General features: G+C 44.5%; 1 protein-coding gene across 2 annotated transcripts in view; it reads left to right on the forward strand.

Annotated features, from left to right (window-relative positions):
• The window catches only part of ERG (ETS transcription factor ERG), a 146340-nt gene that overhangs the window by 34178 nt on the left and 89097 nt on the right, over positions 1-23065 (forward strand). For both annotated transcript variants that reach the window (XM_075431955.1, XM_075431969.1), the window contains exon 2: positions 2400-2487. In XM_075431955.1, the coding sequence (XP_075288070.1) occupies positions 2449-2487 (39 nt within the window). In that variant the 5' untranslated portion in view covers positions 2400-2448. The remainder of the gene's footprint in view (positions 1-2399; positions 2488-23065) is intronic.

Raw genomic sequence — 23065 nt, forward strand, 5'->3', positions numbered from 1 at the left:
TCATATTGGCTAACATTTGCTAGTCTTTGATTCCCACACCATGTGGTGTAGAGTCGGCAACTGGTTTGCAAATGTTCTCCATCATCTCTTCTATAAAGAATCTGTCTTCTTGGGGAAAAGATGTGATATAAATGGGCCTGGCATAGTTCAGACAACTTCTCTTGAACCCCAGTAGATTCAAGCAAGTCGGAGCTCTGAAAGAAAAGTCTTGTTTCCCACCTCAGAGCGTCATGGGATATTTCTGGAATGGAGTCCACACCTCTGAGCTCAACACGTGCTTCATAAGCGCAAAATCCTGCTTTTGTCGGGCAAACCACCCAGGCGTTGGGAGCTCAGGAGAGGCGAAATCCCAACACACCTGTCAGGTGTTTCCAGCTCAGCAGCTCTCTGAGCTGTAGCCAGCTGGGCAAGTTGGGGATCCTGCATGCTCCGTCTCCAGCACAGTGCCAGATGGCACGCAGTTGGTCCTGGGCAGGGGACGGGCCCCAGGGCAGGGGACAAGTGGCATTTCTGGGGGACTAAGAAGGGCGGAGGTACCCAGATCTATAAGGAGCGTCGGAGCCCCTTCTCTTTGTCTAGGTGGTGTTGGAAGTTGCTTCCCAAATTGTATCTAAACCCACCTCTCTTCTGAAACCTGGGTTAACGAAGCAAAATATGTGGGTCCGGAGGAGACACACAGGGCATACTAGGACGCTGAGCAAAGATGTTAGAGAGACAGGAATAAGCACTGATGCGGCACAAGTCCCCTCTTTCCTGGGTAGGCTTCTTTGCTGGGGGTAAGGTACTGTTACGGCAACACAGCGATGAAAGTATGCAGACTGTGAAAACATGATTTAACACTGGGTTCAAAATATTTTTCTGTTCAGTTTAAATGAAATTTAGTAGTTTCCAGATTCTGTGTGTGATGTTTCAAAAGCTTAAAATACGAATCCCATAAATCCAATGAATAACATGGCAGGTGTGGATTTACTAGGGAAGGGAGGAAGGGAACTGAAAGGCCTGTCAGTACTCTTAGTGTTTCTGTATGACTTAAATCTGGACAACATTGCTATTGAAAGTTTGCTTTTACCAAAACAAGTGTCTATTGCTTTTGAAGATACTTAAGTTCTGTGGAAAGAAAAATGTTCACCTAAGACCGTGACATCGGTATCTGATTTGATCATCCACAGATAGCTGAGGAAAGTGTGCAAAAGGTCAATGTAAGTGGGAATTTGGGTTATATTGGGATTTCTCTAATAGGCCATCGAATTAAGTACTTAGTTTTCATGGATTTGAAGGGGGACAAAGCTGGCTGCTTTAAGTAGTAAGAGGGAAATGTACCAAGATTTAAATGGTGATACCTTTATTTGCACTGTGTAGTACCATAGTTTGTAAGTGGCTCCCTTACATGATGAGGATTGCTTCTGAGGCAAGCTGCAACTCAGCCTTAAGTTGGTCTGTCAGCATTTCTCCTGAGTGAATACGTAAAAGCTATCTGCAATTTGATCTGCAAGTTAGTGTAGATGTGAGAACAGATAACAATATAAAAAAAGCCAATGCTGGGGAAGAAGTTTATTTTTTTCTGATAGTGTCTTGCTGCTTTAAAAGATGAAAGAAGTTCAAGGTCATGGGCAGAAGGAAACCTCTTGCATGAGAGATGGGAATTTCCAGGCTTTTAGGGAGAATGGAGAAAAAGCCGGATTACTTTAAATGACGTTCACGTTCTTACATTTTTCCACATTTTCTGCCATATCAATCCCATTTATTACCAGTTATTTGATGTTCTAGTTACTGAACAATACTCTACATTATTTACATTATGTACTGTTATTATTTTTAATTGTTGTAATGGTCCCCCATCCACTGCACATGCAGACAGATGCACCATGCCTGCCCCAAACCTCTGTGCTTTATTGCCGGACATGGATAAGGGATCCCAGAAGATACGTGCTTTGAAGTGCTGTTAATTGAGTGGCTGGACCAGATTTGCAGCTATTGTAAATGGGCACAACTTCAGTGAAATTATACTTATTTTTATCAGCTCCAGATCTGTCCCAATCCTGCTGTATGTTTCTAAACTGGGAAAAAGGGATTGTGCTAATCCCTGATACCTTGGGTGAATAATGGGGCTGTGCAGGGCAGAGCATGTCCCAGAGTTCTTGTTGCTGGAAAATTGTCCATTACACAAAAAAAAAGACCAATTTTCCATAAGAATTTCAGGGCCAACTGTTTTCTCCTGTATGAAATGTATCCTAACAGACTGTATGGAAACAGAAGTGTCTTAGTACTTCAGCAGTACTGGTTCTCAGGAGGTCTGAGGAAGGAGAGATGTTTATTGGTCTGTAAAAAGAAAAGAGATTTCTTTTGAAAATAAACTTTTAAAATATAATCATATGACTTTTGTTTCTTTGGTTATGCAGCTGCCTTGGGATCTGAGCTCCTGGTAAACACGTTGGCCTGTTAAAGGACATGATTCAGACTGTCCCAGATCCAGCAGCTCACATCAAGGTTAGTTTCCTGTTTATTGTGAGTCCTCGAATGTTTTGAGAGTGATACAATTAAAGACTTTGTATACATACTGCTGGTTTTCTTGCATGTTTATAAATTGTGCTACTGCACAACACTGGCTCGATATTTATGTGCTATTCTCTGAGTCAGTCCTGCAGTCTTTGTTGCTGACACCTGTACTGATGTGCTCTGAAGTATGTGGATATTTTGAGGATAACTTTTTCTAAGATTAAAACCCCTTGATCTTCTCTTAATATTTGCCATGCTTAATAAAATACAGCTACTTGAAAAATACTGAATTCTTCTGTCCCCAGTTCTGCTCGCTGAAAGCCAGTGGCAAACATTAAGTTCAACTGGAGAAGGAAAACGAGCATAGCGCAAAAATTCAAAGCCAAACAAACATCCCCTTGAAAAGATTCAGTGCATAGTTTGATGTAAGTCATGGGACTGGAGACATTGGGCTGTGCTGTTGCATTAAAAATGGCATTGTTTTGCCACATTTCAAAAGGTGTTGTACTGTTTTTACTTTATTGTTACTATTATTATTACTATTGTTACCACGTTTTTCTTATCCTTCCTCACTGAAGACTAGGAACCTGTTAGACTTAGCAGGCGCAGCTGATTATGTGTTGCTGAGGTCAAGACATTTTTGGGATATTGCACATAAACAACAGTATCTGAGCCTCACAAAGTGACTGGTTTGGGGAATACTCTGTTTCCACCTCACTGTTTCATCATCTAGAGCTTTAGTTTGAAAATGGTTTCCTGACTGCTTCTAGAGAACAGTAGTTCTTTTTTTGCAAGATAAAAAGACATGCATATAGCAGTGTCGCTGGTGGGAAAAGCCAGCCGATCCTTATATACGAGCAATACAATGAAACTGCGTGCTTATCATTCACATGGATTTTGCTGTCTGAAAATATTGCTGGTGTAATAAGATTGCTTTAATCAAAGAAATAGATCAGCCATGCTAAGCAGGCTGTAAGTGAAAATTTTTTTTTATCCTTTCTGATCGCCTCACTGTCTTTCCTTGAAGTTAACTTCTTTTAACTTTCTTCTCAGTCAACTGCTATCTACCAGTCAGCAGCTCTCTGTAGAAAAGCTTCATTTTTAAACTTATTTTTAGCTAAATAAAAATGAAATATTATTTTAAACTACTCACTTTTCCCGTTAAAAGGCAGTGAATGAAAGAAGGTCTCTATATAGCTCCCTACAGCATTTTTGGATTGTGTTTGAATACTAGAACAACTGGCAGTAGTGTGAGAGCTCATCCCTTCCCTCTCTCTAAGTTTGCCAAAACCCAGCACTTTCACAGTCTTCTGGTCCTCAGTTGTTTTTATGAAAAGAGCAGAAAAACACCCCCACCGTATGCAGTCTCACCTTGATGTGTCTCGTCACCTGGATTTCAACCAGTAAGACTTCAAAAATTTTAAGGGGATTTTGTACATCTTCATGCTGTTGAAGTGTCCACAGCGCCAGAAATAATAACATTATGAAGAACTCAGTTTCATGCTTTCTGCCAAAACTGCTGTCTGAAGTAGGTATTTTTTTTAACCATGGGAGTTAGAGTCTGAGAGGGCAAGGCTGGGTATGTGTGCATCTTTTTAGAGCAAGTAAAAGAGAGCTGCAGAAGAATCTCTATAATAGTGGTGTGTTCAGGGGAACCTGTAGGAATCTGTTGTCAGCAGAACAGTGTGCAGAAGTTGCTGTTACAATGAAAAAAGGGTGCAAGAAAGGCAATTACTTTAATACTGTTTAGGATAGTAAAGCTAGCCAACTAGACATCAAATCATTGACATTTCTGTTTGTGTCATTAGGGTCTGCTTTATTCTAAAGACATTCTTCAGAAAGCTGCCAGGGATGCTCTGTTCACTTAGACTTTAAAAGTGGATGTAACTACATTCTTAAAAATAAGCCACGAGGAAGTATGGCACCTGGGACATTGGAAAAACTGTTTGGTGTGATGGTCTTTTCTACCTCTCATGGCTGTGGTGAGGTAGAAGGGACAAATTTGGTTCATTACTGTCATCCTTAATATGGTTTTGTTTAGTTAACTGTACTCTGTCAGGTGACATGGTATTAGAATCATAGAATCATAGCATGGTTTGGGTTGGAGGGGACCTAAAGGTCATCTAGTTCCAACCCCCCTGCCATGAGCAGGGACATCTTCCATTAGACCAGGTTGCTCAGGGCTCCATCCAACCTGGCCTTGAACACTTCCAGGGAGTATTGTTGCTTTTATTTTCTTGAACGAGCGGACACAGCCTCATTCATGCACATTTAGAGCTGTAACTTTGAAGATCACTTTCTACGAAGTGTCTGAATTATTAAGGTTTGAAAGATTTTAAGATTGAAGTTTTCTGCCTGAGCATGTGCTGAAAATTAAGGTGAAAGATAAATGAATATGGCAATATGAATATTCAGAGACATATTTTTTTGCAGAAAGGGTGATTTCATTTGCATTATGTGAGTTTTTATGTGTGCTATTTTAGAATCTGCCTTTCCCACTACCAAGAGAATATGTAACCAGTCTCCCAGCTCTTGTGCTCCATTCCTAAATGAGAAATTAAAAGAGCTGGATTCCAGCGCCCAGGCAGATCCTGTCCAATTTTGGGAATGTTTTGAAAGGCTTAATGTGTGTGTCCTCATTTTGTTTCAGCAGCTTCATTCCATAGCTACTAAAGATTAAGCTTTACATGTTTCAGCTTGAATGAAGCATCCATAATTGATACGGTGAACCTGTGTTCCTGTTGCTCCCTGGTGCCTAGTTTCACCTGAGTTGCAGGCTCGTGTTTTTTCCCAAGCATAAAGGAAAGAAAAATTCACTGTGGACAAGAATGTACATGTTCAGTGTTCTAGTTCCAGATCAGTAGAATATGGGGAATTTTGACATCTATATTCGAGCAGTTCCACACAGGTTTAGTGCCTGCGAGCGGGCTGAAATAAGTAAGGCTGCGTACATCGATAAAGTCGAGTGTGTGCCCAGTGGTTTGTGGGATCAGCACCCTGGTTTAATAAGGTTTGCTATTGCTAAAGGCTTAAAATTGTACCATTAGTTTAGATTAGTGGCATACTGTTAAGAAAATAAGTGTTTATTCTATTTAAAGCAAAAAAATTATTTCTTCCTATCCAGTATGCCTAATTAGAATGAAGAAATTATTTTTGGCCAGTCATTTGGCAGTTTTTGGTAGTTGAAGGGGCTTGGTACAAGGTGCTCACGTTTACACTGAGGTTTGTGTATTCCCTCACTCTTCCAGAATAGATTTTCTCTAATGAGTCTGCACACTGGAGAGGGATTTGTAGACAGGAGTCTGCAATCAGCCCTGTCCTCACCTCTCACCCAGCCCATGACACTGAAAGGAGTTGTCATTTTAATTGGGAGCTATAAAATTTTTGATGTTAAGCATAATATGAAGAAAGGTTTTTGTCTATGGTGTCAGGCGATTAAGGTCGGTTTGTCACCACTCAAAGTTTTCCAACACAGCAAAAGTGGATCACTTATTCTGTGTACGCTAAGGGTTACTTCTAGAAAATGCACCATTTTTGCTGTCTTTCCAAACTAGGTGTTGCATGAACGTGCTGAATACTATTTTCACCAGGAAGCTGAGCCTTTGTTTGTCAGTCTGAACTATTTTACTTCACATAATTTGTCGTTTCGGAGGTACATAAGGATCTAGTTGCTTAGACTGGTATTAAACAACTTTAGAAGAGTTCTGTCTCGTCAAACTCAAAGGAAAGGTTAGAGATTTTTTCAAGAAATCAGTGACTAGGTTGTCGCTTTGTATGAGCAAGACTAGCTGTCATTTACACACATGTTTTAATGTGATTTTTTTTGTTGTTCTGTTATTCATTAAACTCCAATTCTTGTAACAGTAGTCACAGAAACATTGTGCAAGTGCTACCCGAGATTTGCATGTTTCATTTTCAGTGATGTGTGCTTTGTGAATACTGACTGTTCAATACAACTTTCTTTTTTTAAGGGTTGAATTCTGCTTTCAGCAGTCTCATTTGCAAAGGTCGCATGCTTCTTTAGTTAGCTTGTACCATCACTGCAAGGGGATTTTGTGGAATGATTCTCAGGAAAAAATTAGTTACTCCTGTTCCTTTGGCCCTCACTGAGAGAGGAAGAGTCCAGGGTATGTCTTGTAGGTAAAGAAATTACTGCATTTATCAGGAATGAATTCTAACCCGGGTTGAATGGGGATAGTTTTCATTTAATCAAGATTGATTTATGCCAGTGGAAGATTTGGTCCGTGTATATTTAGGTGGTTTCATTTTTCTGTTCCTTGGTGATGATTTTGAGATCTGGGATGACTGAAAAGACAGGTGAATAGCAGCAACTGAACAGAGGTGCTTGTGGATTTCACAGCCACCTTTTGCCTTGTAGAAGTTGAAAAATGGGGGCACTTTACATCCCAGATATCTGAATCAAAGAGGACATTTTTTTATAAAAATTCTCAAAGGACTTCAAATACTTTGAGCCAATTTCAGCCGGTCTGTGTCCGTACAACCTCATTTTTTTCCATGGATGTAACTAGAGGCTGTTACCTCTGAATCTATCAAGTTGAGGTTACCAAATCTGAAAGCTGTACCTAATCTTACAATGAAGGAAAAGCTGGTTTCTCAGAAGAAATAGAAGAATTACTCTATAGCTGTTTCTGAAAATTACTCCTGAATTTAGCATTTATGTGCCTAGGCTATGAATTAGGTGGCACATGAACATTCCCATGCACAGCATCCCATATTGTCATTGGAAACATTACAAAACCTGATCCCGGAGCTCCTTTGTGGGCCAAAAAATATGCTGGATTTCAAATTATGGCAGTATAAAGATGCTGCTGGATGTACCTAATCTGTTGTGTTATGGTTAAATCTGATTTTTTTAACTGGTATTATTTATTAAGGAGCATATTCTGGGTCTGATATAATCTGTTATTTTTCCTGGAATTGTAGAGTCTCTAAATAGGATCCAAGACTTCATTATGCTGGGAGTTCTGTATGCACAATACAGTCTCTGCCTGAATGGGCAAGGGGAACAAGAGTGGAAGGAGGATAGAACTACTATTATCCTCCAGGATAAAGAGGATAAAGCCAGGCTTTTCCTCCCACCTTTTTTTTGGGTCTTGACTGATCTAAGAGCCTAGTTTTTGTGGATTCTTTGCATTGCTAAAGCACTTCTTTCATTGCTTATAAAATTGTATTTGGGCAGCTCAACTGAGACTGAGAGCATGGAAATCTGAGCCAAAGATACAAAGAACTTTGCCCAAAGTCACATGTGAAGTAAGCTAATGGCAGACACATTGCAGCATAGTTTAGTAGGCGATCCATATGGAGTGTGTAATACTACTGTATCGCAGTATGTCACCACTGGAGTCAATTTGATAACATACTCCCATCCCCTCCAGAAAATACGGAATAACTGCTCCTGGTAGTTGTTAGCTAACGAGCCAAGCCTCCCACAGGTACGAATGGGTGATGACCCCGTGGACGTATTGCCTGCGATGGCCTCTGGCTGCGAGATGGTGCCTTCAGCCCCAGTGCACAGGGGTGAACAAGCTACTGCGGGTTATCTGGTCTGCAAACTTGCTCCCTGACAGCTGCTCTGGACTAGCTGCTGCGTGCAGGCTCTTGTCTCGTGCGTTACAAATGTCCCTCGGTGACAGATGTGAAGAAGCATCACTGTCAGCAGTCCCCAAAGCTGCCATTGCTGAGTAACTGTAAGTCCCATCCCCTTTGCTTACCCCTTGCTGTGTACTTCATTCGTTATTCTGGCAAAACTTTAGAAGCTCTTCCCCTGCTTTTGTACTGACAGGGTCACACCAGCATTTCAATTTCATGATGCTTCTTACTAATTATGCTAGCTGGATCACAGTTGCTAAATCTTGCTTGAATGATAGCCATAGCTTCATCTAGGTTCCAATAAAATAAAGGAACTGAGTTTATTGTGAATGTGAGTCACACTCCTCTGCACCAGCACTCGTTCACTGAGCCCCCAAAGTGCCAGGCTTATAATCTGGTGCGTTACTTCCAGCCTCTGTCAGCACGCATCAGTTACCTGCAATTAATGCCAGAATCACTACTGTATTTGGATGCTAGAATCTCCTTATGTGCAGAAATTGTGATTTACTTCTGAGAAGTTTTGAATTTTGGATTGTAACCAAATGATTGCCATAGAGTTTACATGAGTAAATTCTTTTTTTCCTTTTTTTTTTCCTCTTGAACTTTACCTCCTTCTCTCTGCCTAAGCAAATACCTCCTTGCTAAAGGAAAAGAGAGATAATGGCTTCTGTGTACTATAATTGATGAACTTTCAGCAATTCGGAACAAATCCAAGATTGCTGCCAACAGCCAGATGGAAAACAGTGTTAATGACATGTTCAAAGAAAAGTATGTTATTTTGATAGAGGATGGTCTAGAGACTTTAATCTCTATTGTTCTGGGGACTAATGGCACGGATAATTCCTTAAGTGAGACCATTTTTAAACAAAAATTATCTTTTTCATAAGCAGGAAAGAGCAAACTGAGGAGTATCAAATGCATTTGCAATGCTCTGGCTGATATATGTGCTTTACACTAACCCTTTGTTATGTGGAGTCAGATGTGGTCAAATCTCATTTCTGCAGTCTGCCAGACGGTTAGAAGTCTGGACATTTCTACTGCCGATGGGTAGAAATCATAAAATGGATGGTCCTGGAAGCTAGAGCCAGGGTGGAAAGCTGAGGATGGGGAGAAGTTAAGAAGTGGAGAAGGACAGACAAGACAGGGACAAAAAGGCTTAAGCTTTGGGGAAACTGGGAAAGAAGATTACTCCCCTTCCTCTTCCTCTGCTCTAGAGCCTGGGGTGAGACTGAGGGCTCCTGAATCTCAGGCTTGTTTTGCTGCCTGTAAACCTCTCTCCAGCGCACTGCCAAAGTAGGTGTTTTTCCTCGTGTCCTGGCCATCCCACCAAACGGGGCCAGCAGCTCCACTAGCCCATGGTCAGTGCTGTGCTTCATGCCTTCAGGGCAGTGCCTTTTGTGTCTGGCTGCAGTGAAGGCACTGAAGGGAAGGAATGCAAGATAATCTGCCTCGGGGAGCTTCACCAGCACGGTGCATGAGCAGCCTTGGAACTCTGAGAGGACAGTCTCCACGTTCCTCGACAAGTGGTTACAGAAATCACCTGCCCAGGACTATCCCCACACAAATATACAGTGCAAATGCTGAAGATGTACAGAGATTATCTCCCAGTGAGTCAGAGATTACTGTTTAATGTACATTGGATTTCCATTTCACCTTGATCTGGCCACAAATATCCCAAGCAATGGGTCATCTTTAACCTTTCTTGAGCGATTATTCCCCATGACTTATTATCATGAAGCGTTTCCTCATATGCAGACACCCTGCTTCCCTCTTTGACCAGTCTTTGTGTATCTGCTCTCTGCAGATCCAAACTCCTTTAATTTCACGCTGCTTTTGGTCCTCCTCACCTTCATAAAGGGGAAGATTAATAGGCAGAGCTCACAGGAGGTTGCCAAGCATCCCACAGCCTGTCCACATTAGTTCTGGTCACAGCCTGTTTCAGGTGATGGGGGCCAGGCAGCCTTCCTCCACATCATCACTGCAGCTGCATCCAGCCCTGCTGTCAGCTATACTTGTTGCTTGGTCACGAATCACCACATTGTTATTCTTCTGGTAACACCTCCTAGAGGTGGAAGGCATACTCTGAGGAGCTGTTGCTCCTGCAGCCTACAGACAGGGTGAGATGCTTCCCTTGAGCTTGGTGAAGCGTTTCCACTGCAGACGATGCTAAAAATTAATCACTTCTCTCTCTCATTCTCTGTCCTCTCTCTCTCTTCCCCTCCACCCTTCATTTGTATCTTGTATTGCACACTCGTACTGAAAACCATCCTCCTTAAATCTTGCTTCATTATTTCCTACCCGTGTTCTAATCTCCTCAAGACTCTTTTGGACTATTTCAGCAGTCCTTTTAGTGTCCCAAAGTTGACTTAGGATGTAATATCTTTTGCTGATGTGCTGCTTAATCCCCGTTTTTAGATTATTAATACAGACATTACCTCATAAACAGTTATGGGCGTTTGATTAGATACCTTCCACCAACTTGCTGTTTTATTGTTTGCCATAAGCCTTTGCCCATTATTCTGTTGGATATTTTGAGACTCTCAGTGTTCTTTCCCAAGCCAGTTCAGATTCTTGCTGTGAGAAGTATTTCTTCTTTGGCTCAAGCCAGTAGCCAGTATTTGGGTATTTCCAGGCATGTTTCATTCGAAACAGAAACTGATTCTACACCAAAGGTGTATTCTTGGTGCAGTTTTGTTTTTTTTTTACCTAAAATGTGGATCTTGACCTTTTTGCCCTAGAAGGACAGAAAGGATGGCAGGACCACTGCTGTCCCCCTAAATTCCCACGTCTGTCTTGCTAGTGAGCCCTGTACCCAGCAGGCTCTACAGGGTGCTCCCTTCACTACCGGGTCCTGCTCAGCAATACAGCTTTTTGCTGCCTAATAACCTGCAAAACCCAAACGTTACCCTCCAGACGTATGACATGGTTGAACCCAACTACTGTGGTGAGTTTTGCTGTTTTACATGCCTAGGCCAGTACTTCTGTTGCTTCCAGTGGGGTTTTTTGTGACATGGAAGGCATCAGTTTCTTCTGCTGCTGAGGCCTGAAAAGTGTTTGGCATATGCATTAAATATTTCATATTGTCTGTGATTACCTTGGATCAAAGATAAACTTGCTGGCAGTCATTATCACCTCCTTGCAGCGCAGCAAAAGTTTGGTAGGACATTGTAACCCACTATTTCAAATTTCGCAAAGTAGCTCTCAGAAGGAGGTAGATAAATCTGCGGTGTGCTGTGAGTTTTCCAGGATGAGCTGACGTAATTATTTGTCCATACTGCTTTGGTCAGATACAGAGATTTTCCACGAATCCAGAAACCTGGCAGATGTCAGGGCAGTGAATAACGTGGGAGGAATCTTGCAAACGTGAGAAATCCTGTGTCCAGCACGGCCAGCCCTCGGGCCGAGCACTGCCTGCACTTTGCACATAGGTGTCAGAAGAAACGTATTGCAGTACTTTGGCTGAAATCAGTGGTAATCTCACTGCGTCAGAAATATGAACACGCACCAAATGTTGTTGCCACTGGCCCTAAGGGAACAGCTGGGAATAGGAGAGGGAGCTTTGATCCCAAACATGTAACCTCTTTTACCTCTACGTGTTTGTGTTTTCTGCTCTGTCACAGGGCCTGGCGTTGTGAACACTAACGCTCGCTTCGTGCCCTCCGGGGAGGAAGAACAGAGTAAGATGGGATAACTTTAAAATGGCAAATGATCAGGGAGGATGTGCTGGACAAGACGCTCACCTAACTTCAGCTGCTTTTGGCTGGTATTTAGTTTATGCAGCTGCTGGGTCCCTTCTCTTCAGAGAATGGGGAGAAACCTAAATTAGAAGGGGTGAATTGTCCTTGGGAAGCGCCTGTGTCTGTTTACATGGAGGCTCTGGAGGAGTTACCTTAAGCACAAGGGCAGTTGTAGGTGGCTCTTTGTTAGATGGACTGAATCCCGTCTGACATGGCTTATCCTCAATCTGTAACACAGAACTCGGCATGCTCCCGAGCCTTTTCCAAACAAGCCAGCTCCAATCCAGAAGCAATATAATCACATCAAGGTGACATTTTAAACAAGTGTAGTAATCCTTTGGAAAGCAGGGAGTAGATGGCAGGCTGCGCAGGAGCGGCTGTGTCCCAAACCTGAGTCTGGACATCAGGGCAGGGTGGAGGTTCGCACAGCAGGACCACAGGGGATGTCTGGAGACACCTGGGTCCCAGTCCTTGCTGCCTTGTCAGCAGGAGACAGGCTACGCCAGCCTCTAAGCTTCCTCGTGAAGGAACCTGTGCAGGTAGGAACCCGTACGACCCTCCTGTAGGGCCCCTCCCCAGAGATCTGGGGACCAGGGCTGCAGAGCACAGCGTGCTGTGCAGCACGGACCCAGCTGGCACACGTGTCCAGGTCTGGGACAGCAGAGCTTCCCTGCCCAGCATTTACACTAAGAGGCCCTCAAAATGAACTCAGGATGAACAAAAAAAAAATTCAAAACTTGAAGTGGAGGCCAGCTGAGAATTCAAATTCATTCAATTAGAGAAACCAAAGGTAGCCACCTACTCCTTAGTTACAGCTTCAGAAAATCTTTCCAATTCTCTCCGAGTTGTCCCAGAACTGCAGCCAGTCAGCTAACGGTGCGTGAGCCATCGCAGAGACATTGTTAACTCAGACACCAGAAAATATACTTTCAGTTATTACATGCTAATAAAGCACAAACTAAACAAATTTAGGCAACAGAAGCAATTATATCGTTAAACATTTAGTGAAAGAGTGATTTTTAAATTGCTAATAATTCCAACAAAAGTATGCATACAAAGAGGAAGGAGGAGGAAGGCAATTTTAACAATTGAATCTCATCAGTGCCTCAGTTCAAATGCATGGCTGTAGATGTCAAAATGCGTAAGATCTGATGCAAGAACAGAAGTGGAACCAGGATGGATGAGCATTCCTCACTTCCTCACTTGACCAGATTCCTCTAATTGGGAGGAAGTTAAACACATGGAGTGGGGGAACTCTGTGAGCTGGGTTATCTCCAGAAATCTCTTTAGATACCAGCCTACGTTCCTGACCAGCCTTTCAAAATCGGCAGGAAGCGGTGAACCGAAGCCCAAATTTCAGGCTGGGCCTCGTGCTTGGATGAGCCCTCCCACATTCTGCTGTAGACTCTGGCAAAGGATGATAAGCTGGGTCCTTACTGAACCAAGAGGGCTGCGACGGGGGGGATGACTCCCCGTGAAAGGAATGGAGAAATTCCCGTCCTCATCTGAAAAAAAAACGGTTTTCTGTTGCTCTTCAAATTGCGTTGGAAGAAAGGGGGAGACTGTCATGGGCTGCAGCGGAGGGTGGGTTTGATGAAGATCAGTGCTGTTGGGGTGCAGCAGGGTGGGATGTTCTCTCGGCTGCAGGGTTGCGTTTGTTTTCATAGTTTATGGCAGGGCTGCTGCCTTTGAAAAAGTATAAATCTTAATCAAATAAAACTGATGTGCTGCCGTATTTACCCATCTCACTGGTTGTCCTACATCATGTTTTACCATATAAGTTACATGACAGAGTTATCCAGGAGTTGCCAGCTGACACAGAAACAAACCCTCATGTTAAATTGCCTGCAGATGTCCTCTTCCAACTCCTGTAAGGAACTTCTACCAGTTCTCTCTCCTTTTTTTTTTTTTTTTGTGTTAAATAAAAGCAGCAGAAGAGGGGGAAAACAATCTCAGTTGAATCTCTGTGCTAGTGCCTCTGTTTGCAGGACAGGAAGCCTTAAGAAGACAATGCAATTGATAGGCAAGCGCAACAAAAAACCCTGTAAGGATTTCCATGAACTTTAGTGGACCAAACGAGTCGTGGTTATTTTTAACACTGAAGCTGACTGACTAATGCCAAGTCTAATGCTGCCAAGGTGGGTTTTTCAGAAGATTCAGACGTGAGGAGGTGAGAAGCTCTTTATGTTGTTCTGTCGGCTGTAATTTATTTGCTACTAGAATTTATGGCTTAGCATTTTGACTAGACATCCCCTTTTTTTTTGATATTGATCTAAAGAAATCAGGATTTTATCTGATGGACTTAACTTCTTGTTCTGTTTGGCAGAAATCTCCAAGTAAGATTGTGACATTCTTGAAAATATTCACTGTTTTCTTTTACATAATTAGGAATTTTTGTTTTGCTTTTGTTTTCATTGCATAAATTTACTGACGTCTGTGAACTTTTTGCCTGGCTGTCCCCCTTGGTTGGGGAAATCACAGAATGTTGTTTCATTTTTCCTGGCTGGAGCAGTATGGGCTATATATGCGTAGTTTTAAAATACGCCTTCTGTGAGTGCTTACGCGTTGCTCTTTGCAGTGTGATATTTCTGGATGATCTGTCTAGCCATAAGCGGTTGCAAAAGGTTAGTGGAGAGCAGAGCTCCCATTTAGACACCTACATGAAACACCGACCCTTCGAAAGCTGTGAGTGCCAAACAACTCCCACTTGGAACGATGGAAGCTGGTGAGTGCCGACAGCTTCCGAAAATCTGGCCTCACACGGCTTCAGAAGAGATTGATTAGCAAGTCCAGCAAACTGTTTTTTTCTGTACTTGCTTAGCTCTGCTTGGAGACTGTTGGCTCCACTTGAAGTGTGCTCGGCAGTTGCAGGTGATGCAGTAAGAGGAAGGTTCCTCCTGGGAAGGTGGAGTTCCAGGCAGGCAGGCAGGTCAGCGGGCAGGTCGCTAGGTGGGCAGGCAGCTTTTTGCCAGGCTTGCTTCAGGGGAACTTTGGTCAGGAGTGTTGAACTCTGCTAGGCAGGTAGAAGGAAAGCCCTGTGGAGCTACCTCTATAACTCCCCCGCGTGGATCTTTTTTCAGTAAGAAAACAAAAGTAGTTTTCCCAGTTGTCTCAAACCGCTTCGGAAGTGACATAAACAAAGCCAGGAAAGGCCACTCTGACATTACTGAAATAGCGATGTCCAGATGGGAAATTATAGTAATATAACTCTTGTGTTCAAACTTCACGTCCTGTGTGACTTCCACGTGTGGGCAAAGGAGATGAATTTGCTCTCTGGAGCCACACATGCGCTTCTTTCTTTTGATTAAGCCTGAAACACTTTTCTCTTCCTTCCTGTGATGATGGAGTGAGGTCCGCAGGAAAAGTTGGATTAGAAATTAATGTTTTGAGAGCTTGATTTCTAAACTAAGTTATCTTTGTGGCTTTCTGAAATGTTTTTTTAATTCTGTCTATCACAAATCACCAGCTTTTTTTCAATAAAACAGAACTTTCATATACAAGAACAATAGGATTGTGCTAAAATGAGGAAAGATTAATTCTGAAAATCAAATAATGAGGTTCAGTTATTGTTGCTTTTTAAACATGGTAAACAGTTTGGCGACCAATATGCTTGCAAATGACCTAAGTCTTCCTTTCCAGTGGTAATCCGTATTCTTTTGAAAAGCTAATAAAACTGGTGTATGAAAGAAATTCCTGGGGCACTGCAGAACTCACCCTCCTAGGGAGAGAGCCAGATGTGCCGATTAATAACCTAGCAAGCATTCAAAGCCAGGGCAGTAACCGCTTGGTATCACCTAAGCCAGACGTTCTGTGTCGATGCAAGGCAATATCGCATACTGGTCACATTCGCAGCAGAAAGCTGGAAGACATGTGCAGTCTTATTAAAGGAAGGGAAAAAAAAAAAAAGGAAAAGAAAAGCAGGGGACAGGGAGAAGGAGAGGGAGACAATGTGTCTGTCCTGAGAAACAGCAAAGTAGCAGACGCACTCCTCCACATGTGCATTAGTCTGTCAGCCTGGATTCTGTTATCCAGATGTTGGGGTGGATCCTATGGCAGGGACCGTGAAGGAAAAGGCTTTTAAAAGAAATCATATTTCAGTGGTGAAATTAGCGTTACCAGATTTTTCAAATGCAACCACTAGTGTAATTTTTCAGAATGCTTTAGTAAAATAACAAATTCTAGATTTAATGCTTTTTGCAGGCTTATTTGGCAGTGCCTCTTCCAAACACAAGTGTATGTGTGTGAAACTTGTCAATTGCTTATAGAACTGCGATGCCTTGGACTAAACAGCATGTTAAACTTGTTCTCAAACCAGTCCTACTGAACTGAAAATAGTTTGTGGAGGATGTCCCGAAGTCTGATGAGCCTTTCTCAAGGCCCCACCCTTCAGCATCAGACCCTTTGAGAGCTTTGGCCACCCTATCAAAACAGTGCTCATGCATAATAAAACCATACATATTTGTAGTGGCTATCAGAGTACATCAGCATCAAATAAGATTTTCTAAAAATCCCAAATCTACTTTCCCAGGAGCAGCAGAAAAATAAAGTACTTATGGCATTTGTGGTATATTTGTAACTTGAAGCTGATGGCTTCATGTTACTGGGCATAATGTGTACAGCATATAAACAAACACTGCACAAAAAGACAAGTCCCAGCTTTGTGTCTCTGACACTTTGCCTCTGTGACCGGGATCCCGCAATGAACGCCACATGTGTATTTCTGCTGAGCTCGTGTTTACGTTGAGCTCAGCTCAGCCCGGTGCTGGTCTTGCCCACACGTGGCAGGATCAGGGAGTCCGATGGGAAGCTGGGGTGCGGTGATAGGAGACGATGCACATGCCTCACCAGCCGTGGTCATCACAAGGGGAAAGGGAGAGCATCTGTGAATAAACATTTATCTGAATGTGTTAAACAATGCGGTTGTTGTTCTTGCCTGTGAATTTTTCATGAGGCCTCGGGAATGCAGCATTAATGTAGAAAGATGGTGATATGCAAATGTTACTGAACCTCATATTCATGACTGATAAGGAGCCACTGCTTTCAGCTGCCGCAGAAAGCAGAATGTGGATACGTGAAAACTTGGAAGAGGGGATTTGTGATTATGCTGCAAATAGAAACAAGACAACTTTGTATCAATATTAGTACAGTGCACTTTGGAAGCAGTCTGGATGTTTTCGTACGTAATTACGGCTTCAGTAAAATTTTAAATTTATGGAGACAGCTGGTCTATCTTTTCCCATATTGGAACAGTATCAGCTGAGTAGGTCTTGTGAGAAATCTCAGTTTGTAGTTTCACTAAAAGCCAGACTTGCAGATGTAGATTTCTGTGTGGCATTTCACCGTTGGCTGTGATCTTGACTCTGCTATGAATCTCAGAAGTTAGTGGACCTCTGCAGTTTCTTCTTGCTTCTGTTGCCCAAAGTGCACAGGGAGGTGCAGCACCACCTAACTGGGGCGAAAAAGTAGTATTTTCCTTCCTGATACAGCTGGGGAGTAGCTCGGAGTGGCCGTCAGAGATAACCGAGCTGGTGGAGGATGGGCCAGCTGTGGAGCTGCCCACAGCGGAGTCACGCTGGCGTGATGCTGACGGCCCCCTAGCTCACCCTGCCTGGCAGCTGCCCTGTTTGGCTTCGGCATCCCCTCTTGGCCTGGGAGAGGGGAGGAAGGGGTCCGTGGCCGCCTGCCCCTGCCCTGCGGGGCCTTGGGGAGCCAAGCGTTATCTCAGACACCCATTAACCTCACAGTCTGCCCTCGGCGCTGAGCGCACGCCTCGGACGGGGCTGGGCTGGGAGCGGACGGGGCTCTGTGGGCGAGAGCTTTCCAGGCAAAGCAGCCCGTCATCGCACACTGCAGTTTGTCAGAGTGAGAGCCTTGGAGCCGGCCGGGTGTGATTCATCCATCCCAGCAAGGTCTCTGAGGCAATCTGACATTATTCGGACTGATACCATTAATTAATGAGGGCTGAATGTTATTCTTAGACACTGGATTGAGTATTGCGTAGAGAAGCCTATGAAAGGGCTCTTTGATTTTGGAAAATTCCTATGGCACTGTCAAATTTGCTAACAAAATTAAATCATCTGCCAACTTTCCAAGTTAAGGAGCACATCCCTTCTGGAGGCTTGACTGAGTCTCCTCAGTGCCTTCTCGGGATCAAGGGATTGTTTGATTTATATTAATGCCAAACGAAAATGATAGATGGTCTCCAAAACCCAGTCATATTAAATCTTTCAGGCGGGCTTTGGAGAAAGCGTTTTTGTTTGTTTGCTTCAGCACAGATTTGATCCTCCCCCACCTCTGTTTGGCTGTGTTTGGTTTAACGTGCTCAGGGTGAAAGCCAGCCAAAACCCGGCGTTTTTGTGCAGCCCGGGGGTTGGTGACCGGGCTGTGCCTGGGCTCTGCCCCTCCGCCGGGGTCACCCGCAGCCCCCCGCACTGGGAGCGACGACCAGTGCATGCAGCTGTGGCATGCTCAGATGAACCCTGGGCTTAATGAGTTTTGGGTCTGGGGCTGAAAAAAGCCGGGTTGTGCTCCAAAGCAAATGAAGAGAGGTGCTCCCCCCACTCCTGGCACTGGCGTCCCAGGAGCTGGTGCTGCTCTTCCCTCCTCCTGGCCTTGTGCCCCCCCCAGAGCCGCCGCTTGCCCCAGTGCCGGCTGGCCGCCCGCCTCACCAACCTCGCAGGTGTCCAGAATTAGCAAAGCCTTTGCGTCAGATACATAAATACAGCGCTGTCATTCCGTTAAAACGCCAGCCGCGGCAGGGCCGGGAGAGCGGGAGGAGCGGCGCACATGTGGGCCGGCCGGCCATCACACGTGGATCCCATTGCACCCCTCATAACACCGGGGTGGGGGAGAATGGTGAGAATGGTGAGGGGGCTGCCAGCCGGTCAGTTACCCCCCAGCCCCCAGTCCATCTGTCTGCGGGCTGCCCTTGGTCTTGCTGTGAACAGAGAGGTTTCCAAACATGGCTGGTTCCTCGCTTCGCTCTTGTTGACGCAATTTTTGGGTAAGGAGGTGGCACGTGTGGCCAGCTGGTCAGCTCAGGTGGCGGGGGCTCGTCGAGTAATCGCTGCACCGAGCCCAGCCGTGTGTGGTGCAAGTAACGTGCATGTTATCAGCAGTGGGCACTGTTGGGATGATGCCCACATTGTGACAGTAGTCATGTCACCAAGTCTTATGGGGAGCGGCTGAAGGAACTAGGATTGTTTAGTCTGGAGAAGAGGAGGCTGAGGGGAGACCTTATCACTCTCTACAGCTACCTGAAAGGAGGTTGTAGTGAGGTTGAGGTTGGTCTCTTCTCCCAGATAACTAGCAATAGGGTGAGAGGAAGTGGCCTCAGGTTGCATCAGGGGAGGTTTAGGTTGGATATTGTGAAAAATTTCTTTACTGAAGGAGTGGTCAGACATTGGAACAGGCTGCCCAGGGCAGTGGTGGAGTCCCCATCCCTGGAGGTGTTCAAAAAACATGTAGATACCGCACTTCAAGACTTGGTTTAGCAGGCATGGTGATGATGGGTTGATTGTTGGACTTGATGATCTTAGAGGTCTTTTCCAACCTTAATGATTCTATGATTCTGAGTGTTCATCTGCCCTGTGGGTCAGGTTTGTCTTCCCGCTGTAGCACGTTGTCCTCAGGGCAGTCCCTGCAATACATGTGCCCACACACAGAGAGCTGAGAGCAGACTGACAGCCACCTTAGCTGAACAAAGCACATGAATGCTTACCATTTGGTGAAAAAAAAATCTGTTATAGATTGTGTTAATTAAAAAGAGGTTTGGGGTGGTACTGTCCATTCAGCAGCAGAAAGACCTGAGTTGTGTGAATCCCCCAGTTGGTTTGGTGTGGCTTGTGTCCATGAACCAGGCTGTGATCTGTGATTCTGGCTGCTGGAGTGGGGATTTTTTTAGGGGTGTGTGTGCAACTTGCTTTAGATATCTGCTCCAGAGGCGCCCTTAAAGCATTTTTCTTCCATTGCCAGGATCAACAGACGAGGTGCTGGAACAAACTGATAAATTAAATAACAACAAGTTACCCAGACCTGATGGTATTAATCCAGGAGTTGTGAAAGGCCTGAAGAATGAAGTGCCTGAGCTGCTCACAGCAGAAATGCAGCGACTCAAGGGAAGGGGAGAACTTGGGAGTGACAGTCTTTGTACTTACTTTTAAAAACAAACATGAGAGCCATGCTGGGAAGCACCTCCGAGCCTTACTGCAGGGCAGAAATAACACCTAACTAGTCACAATAATAAACAATGGCGAAGTTATAAATACACCTCCTACATCAGTGATATGAAAGAGATGAAGTGGGCTGTGTTTTCCAAAGGAAAACTGGAAGTCTTTGTTGTATAACAATTTTTACGAAGCACAAAAAAGCAGATTTGGAAGAATGAGTTAATTTTTTTTTAAAAGCTCAAGGACCTTTCTTGTCAAGGGAAAAAATGACATTCAGTCACCCATTAAAAATTGATAGGAGAGAGAAAATAGGCCTGGCACCTGAGATCATCAGCAGGGTGTCTCAAATTTTATCCTAAATCTGGCATTGTTTAGTATGTTTGGTAATGAGCTGGAAAACAGGAAGTGAGGCCTCAATCAGATTGGAGAAGATATCCATATTCATGTATTTCTTTAAGTTATTCAAGACAAACTGAAGGCAATATGGAATGTTTCACCAAGCCAAGTAGAAAGCACTGTGCTATGACAAGTCAATATGGAAATCCATATGAAAAAGTAATGTAGGTAGGAAGAAAATATGTGCCACTGAATAGCTATCACTGCTATTAAATATACTGAATACTGCTCTTGAGACACACGGCATTAATCTTCCATGCTGAAAAACTGGCCTTCTGCTCTTGGCTTCTCAGTTTCTAATTTATGGCGAAGTATGAACCTACATCCTGTGACAACTGTTCCTCTTTGATAACTTTCTTAAAGTTATTCTGAAGAAAGTCCTGAGCTTCTGGTACACTTGTGTTTTGTCCGGACCAACTAGCAATCCACATGATGCAGTGGCTGACAAATGGCAGTGATGATAATTAGCACCATAATCAGCTGTTGTAGCTGCTATGATGGACCTCTGTGCTTGTGACTGAACGTGGTGGCTGGGGAGGATACAGGATTACAGAATCATAGAATCATAGGTTGGAAAAGACCTCCAAGATCATCAAGTCCAACCACACAGAATCACAGAATCACAGAATAGTAGGGGTTGGAAGGGACCTCTGTGGGTCATCTAGTCCAACCCCCCTGCCGAAGCAGGGTCACCTACAGTAGGCTGCACAGGATCTTGTCCAGGCGGGTCTTGAATATCTCCAGAGAAGGAGACTCCACAACCTCCCTGGGCAGCCTGTTCCAGTGCTCCGTCACCCTCAGAGGGAAGAAGTTCCTCCTCATGTTCAGACGGAACTTCCTGTGCCTCAGTTTGTGCCCATTGCCCTTTGTCCTGTCACTGGGCACCACTGAAAAGAGCTTGGCCCCATCCGCCTGACACCCACCCTTCAGATATTTGTAGGCATTTATAAGGTCCCCTCGCAGCCTTCTCTTCTTCAGGCTGAACAAGCCCAGTTCCCTCAACCTCTCCTCGTAGTGGAGATGCTCCAGTCCCCTCACCATCCTTGTAGCCCTCCGCTGGACTCTCTCCAGTAGCTCTTCATCCTTCTTGAACTGGGGAGCCCAGAACTGGACACAGTACTCCAGATGAGGCCTCACCAGGGCAGTGTAGAGGGGAAGGAGAACCTCCCTTGTCCTGCTGGCCACACTCTTCTTGATGCACCCCAGGATCCCATTGGCTTTCTTGGCAGCCAGGGCACACTGCTGGCTCATGGTTAACCTGTCGTCCACCAGGACACCCAGGTCCCTCTCCGCAGAGCTGCTCTCCAGCAGGTCCACCCCAAGCCTGTACTGGTGCATGAGGTTGTTCCTTCCCAGGTGCAGGACCCTGCACTTGCCCTTGTTGAACCTCATCAGGTTCCTCTCTGCCCAGCTTTCCAGCCTATCCAGGTCACGCTGAATGGCAGCACAGCCTTCTGGTGTATCTACCACACCTCCCAGTTTGGTGTCGTCAGCAAACTTGCTGAGGGTACATTCTAACTCTTCATCCAGGTCGTTGATGAAGAAGTTAAACAAGACTGGGCCCAGTACTGACCCCTGAGGGACACCACTTGTCACCAGCCTCCAACTAGACTCAGCGCCGCTGATGACAACCCTCTGAGTTCTGCCATTCAGCCAGTTCTCTATCCACTTCACCGACCACTCATCCAGCCCACACTTCCTCAGCTTCCCTAGGAGGATATCATGGGAGACTGTGTCGAAAGCCTTGCTGAAGTCAAGGTAGATAACATCCATGGCTCTCCCTTCATCTACCCAGCCAGTCATGTCATCGTAGAAAGCTATCAGATTGGTCAAGCATGATTTCCCCTTGGTGAATCCATGCTGACTACTCAACCCAACACCACTATGCTACTAAACCATATCCCGAAGTGCCATATTTACATGTGTTTTGAACACCTCCAGGGATAGTCACTCCACCACTTCGTTGGGCAGCGTATTCCAATGCCTGACCACTCTTTCAGTAAAGAAATTTTTCATAATATCCAATCCAAACCTCCCCTGATGCAACTTGAGGGCATGTCCTCTCGTCCTATCGCTAATTACTTGGGAGAAGAGACCAGCCTCCACCTCACTACAACCTCCTTTCAGGTAGTTGTAGAGAGCATGTGTCCTGGTGCTGCTGCTCTGCAGAATCATTCTTAGTGCTGCTGCTGTCGTTTCTGGTATAGAGTTTGGTATCAGTGAACTTTTTGAGATACCTGTGTAAAATACTTCTAACTGGCTTATATTTGCTGTCTCTTGCAGTATAAAAATGTTCATTTTCTGACTTGTATTACAAGAAATGAGAGAAGTTCAGTGGTGGCAGGAATAGAGAAATGGAATATGAAAAAGAAATACAGAAGAGTTAGTGTTCAGTGTCGTATTAGAATTCCATTCTGTAACTCTTGCTCTTTCTGAGACCATAATGCAAAAGGCCCCCGGCTACGTTGTCAAGTGGTGTCCTTAGAAAAACGCTTTTAGTGAGCCTCAGGGTTATCCATGGCAAGTACAGGATGCTGTATTATTCCATGAAGTTTCTATTTGGGCATCACATCTGCATTTGCGTGAGGACTGGGCACTGGGAAGGGGCCACAGACCCTGATGGCCGGTGACCCCTTTTGCCCGGGAGAAGGGTGCAGA

This window comes from Opisthocomus hoazin, chromosome 1 (genome assembly GCF_030867145.1).
Source record: "Opisthocomus hoazin isolate bOpiHoa1 chromosome 1, bOpiHoa1.hap1, whole genome shotgun sequence".
Lineage (NCBI taxonomy): Eukaryota > Metazoa > Chordata > Aves > Opisthocomiformes > Opisthocomidae > Opisthocomus > Opisthocomus hoazin.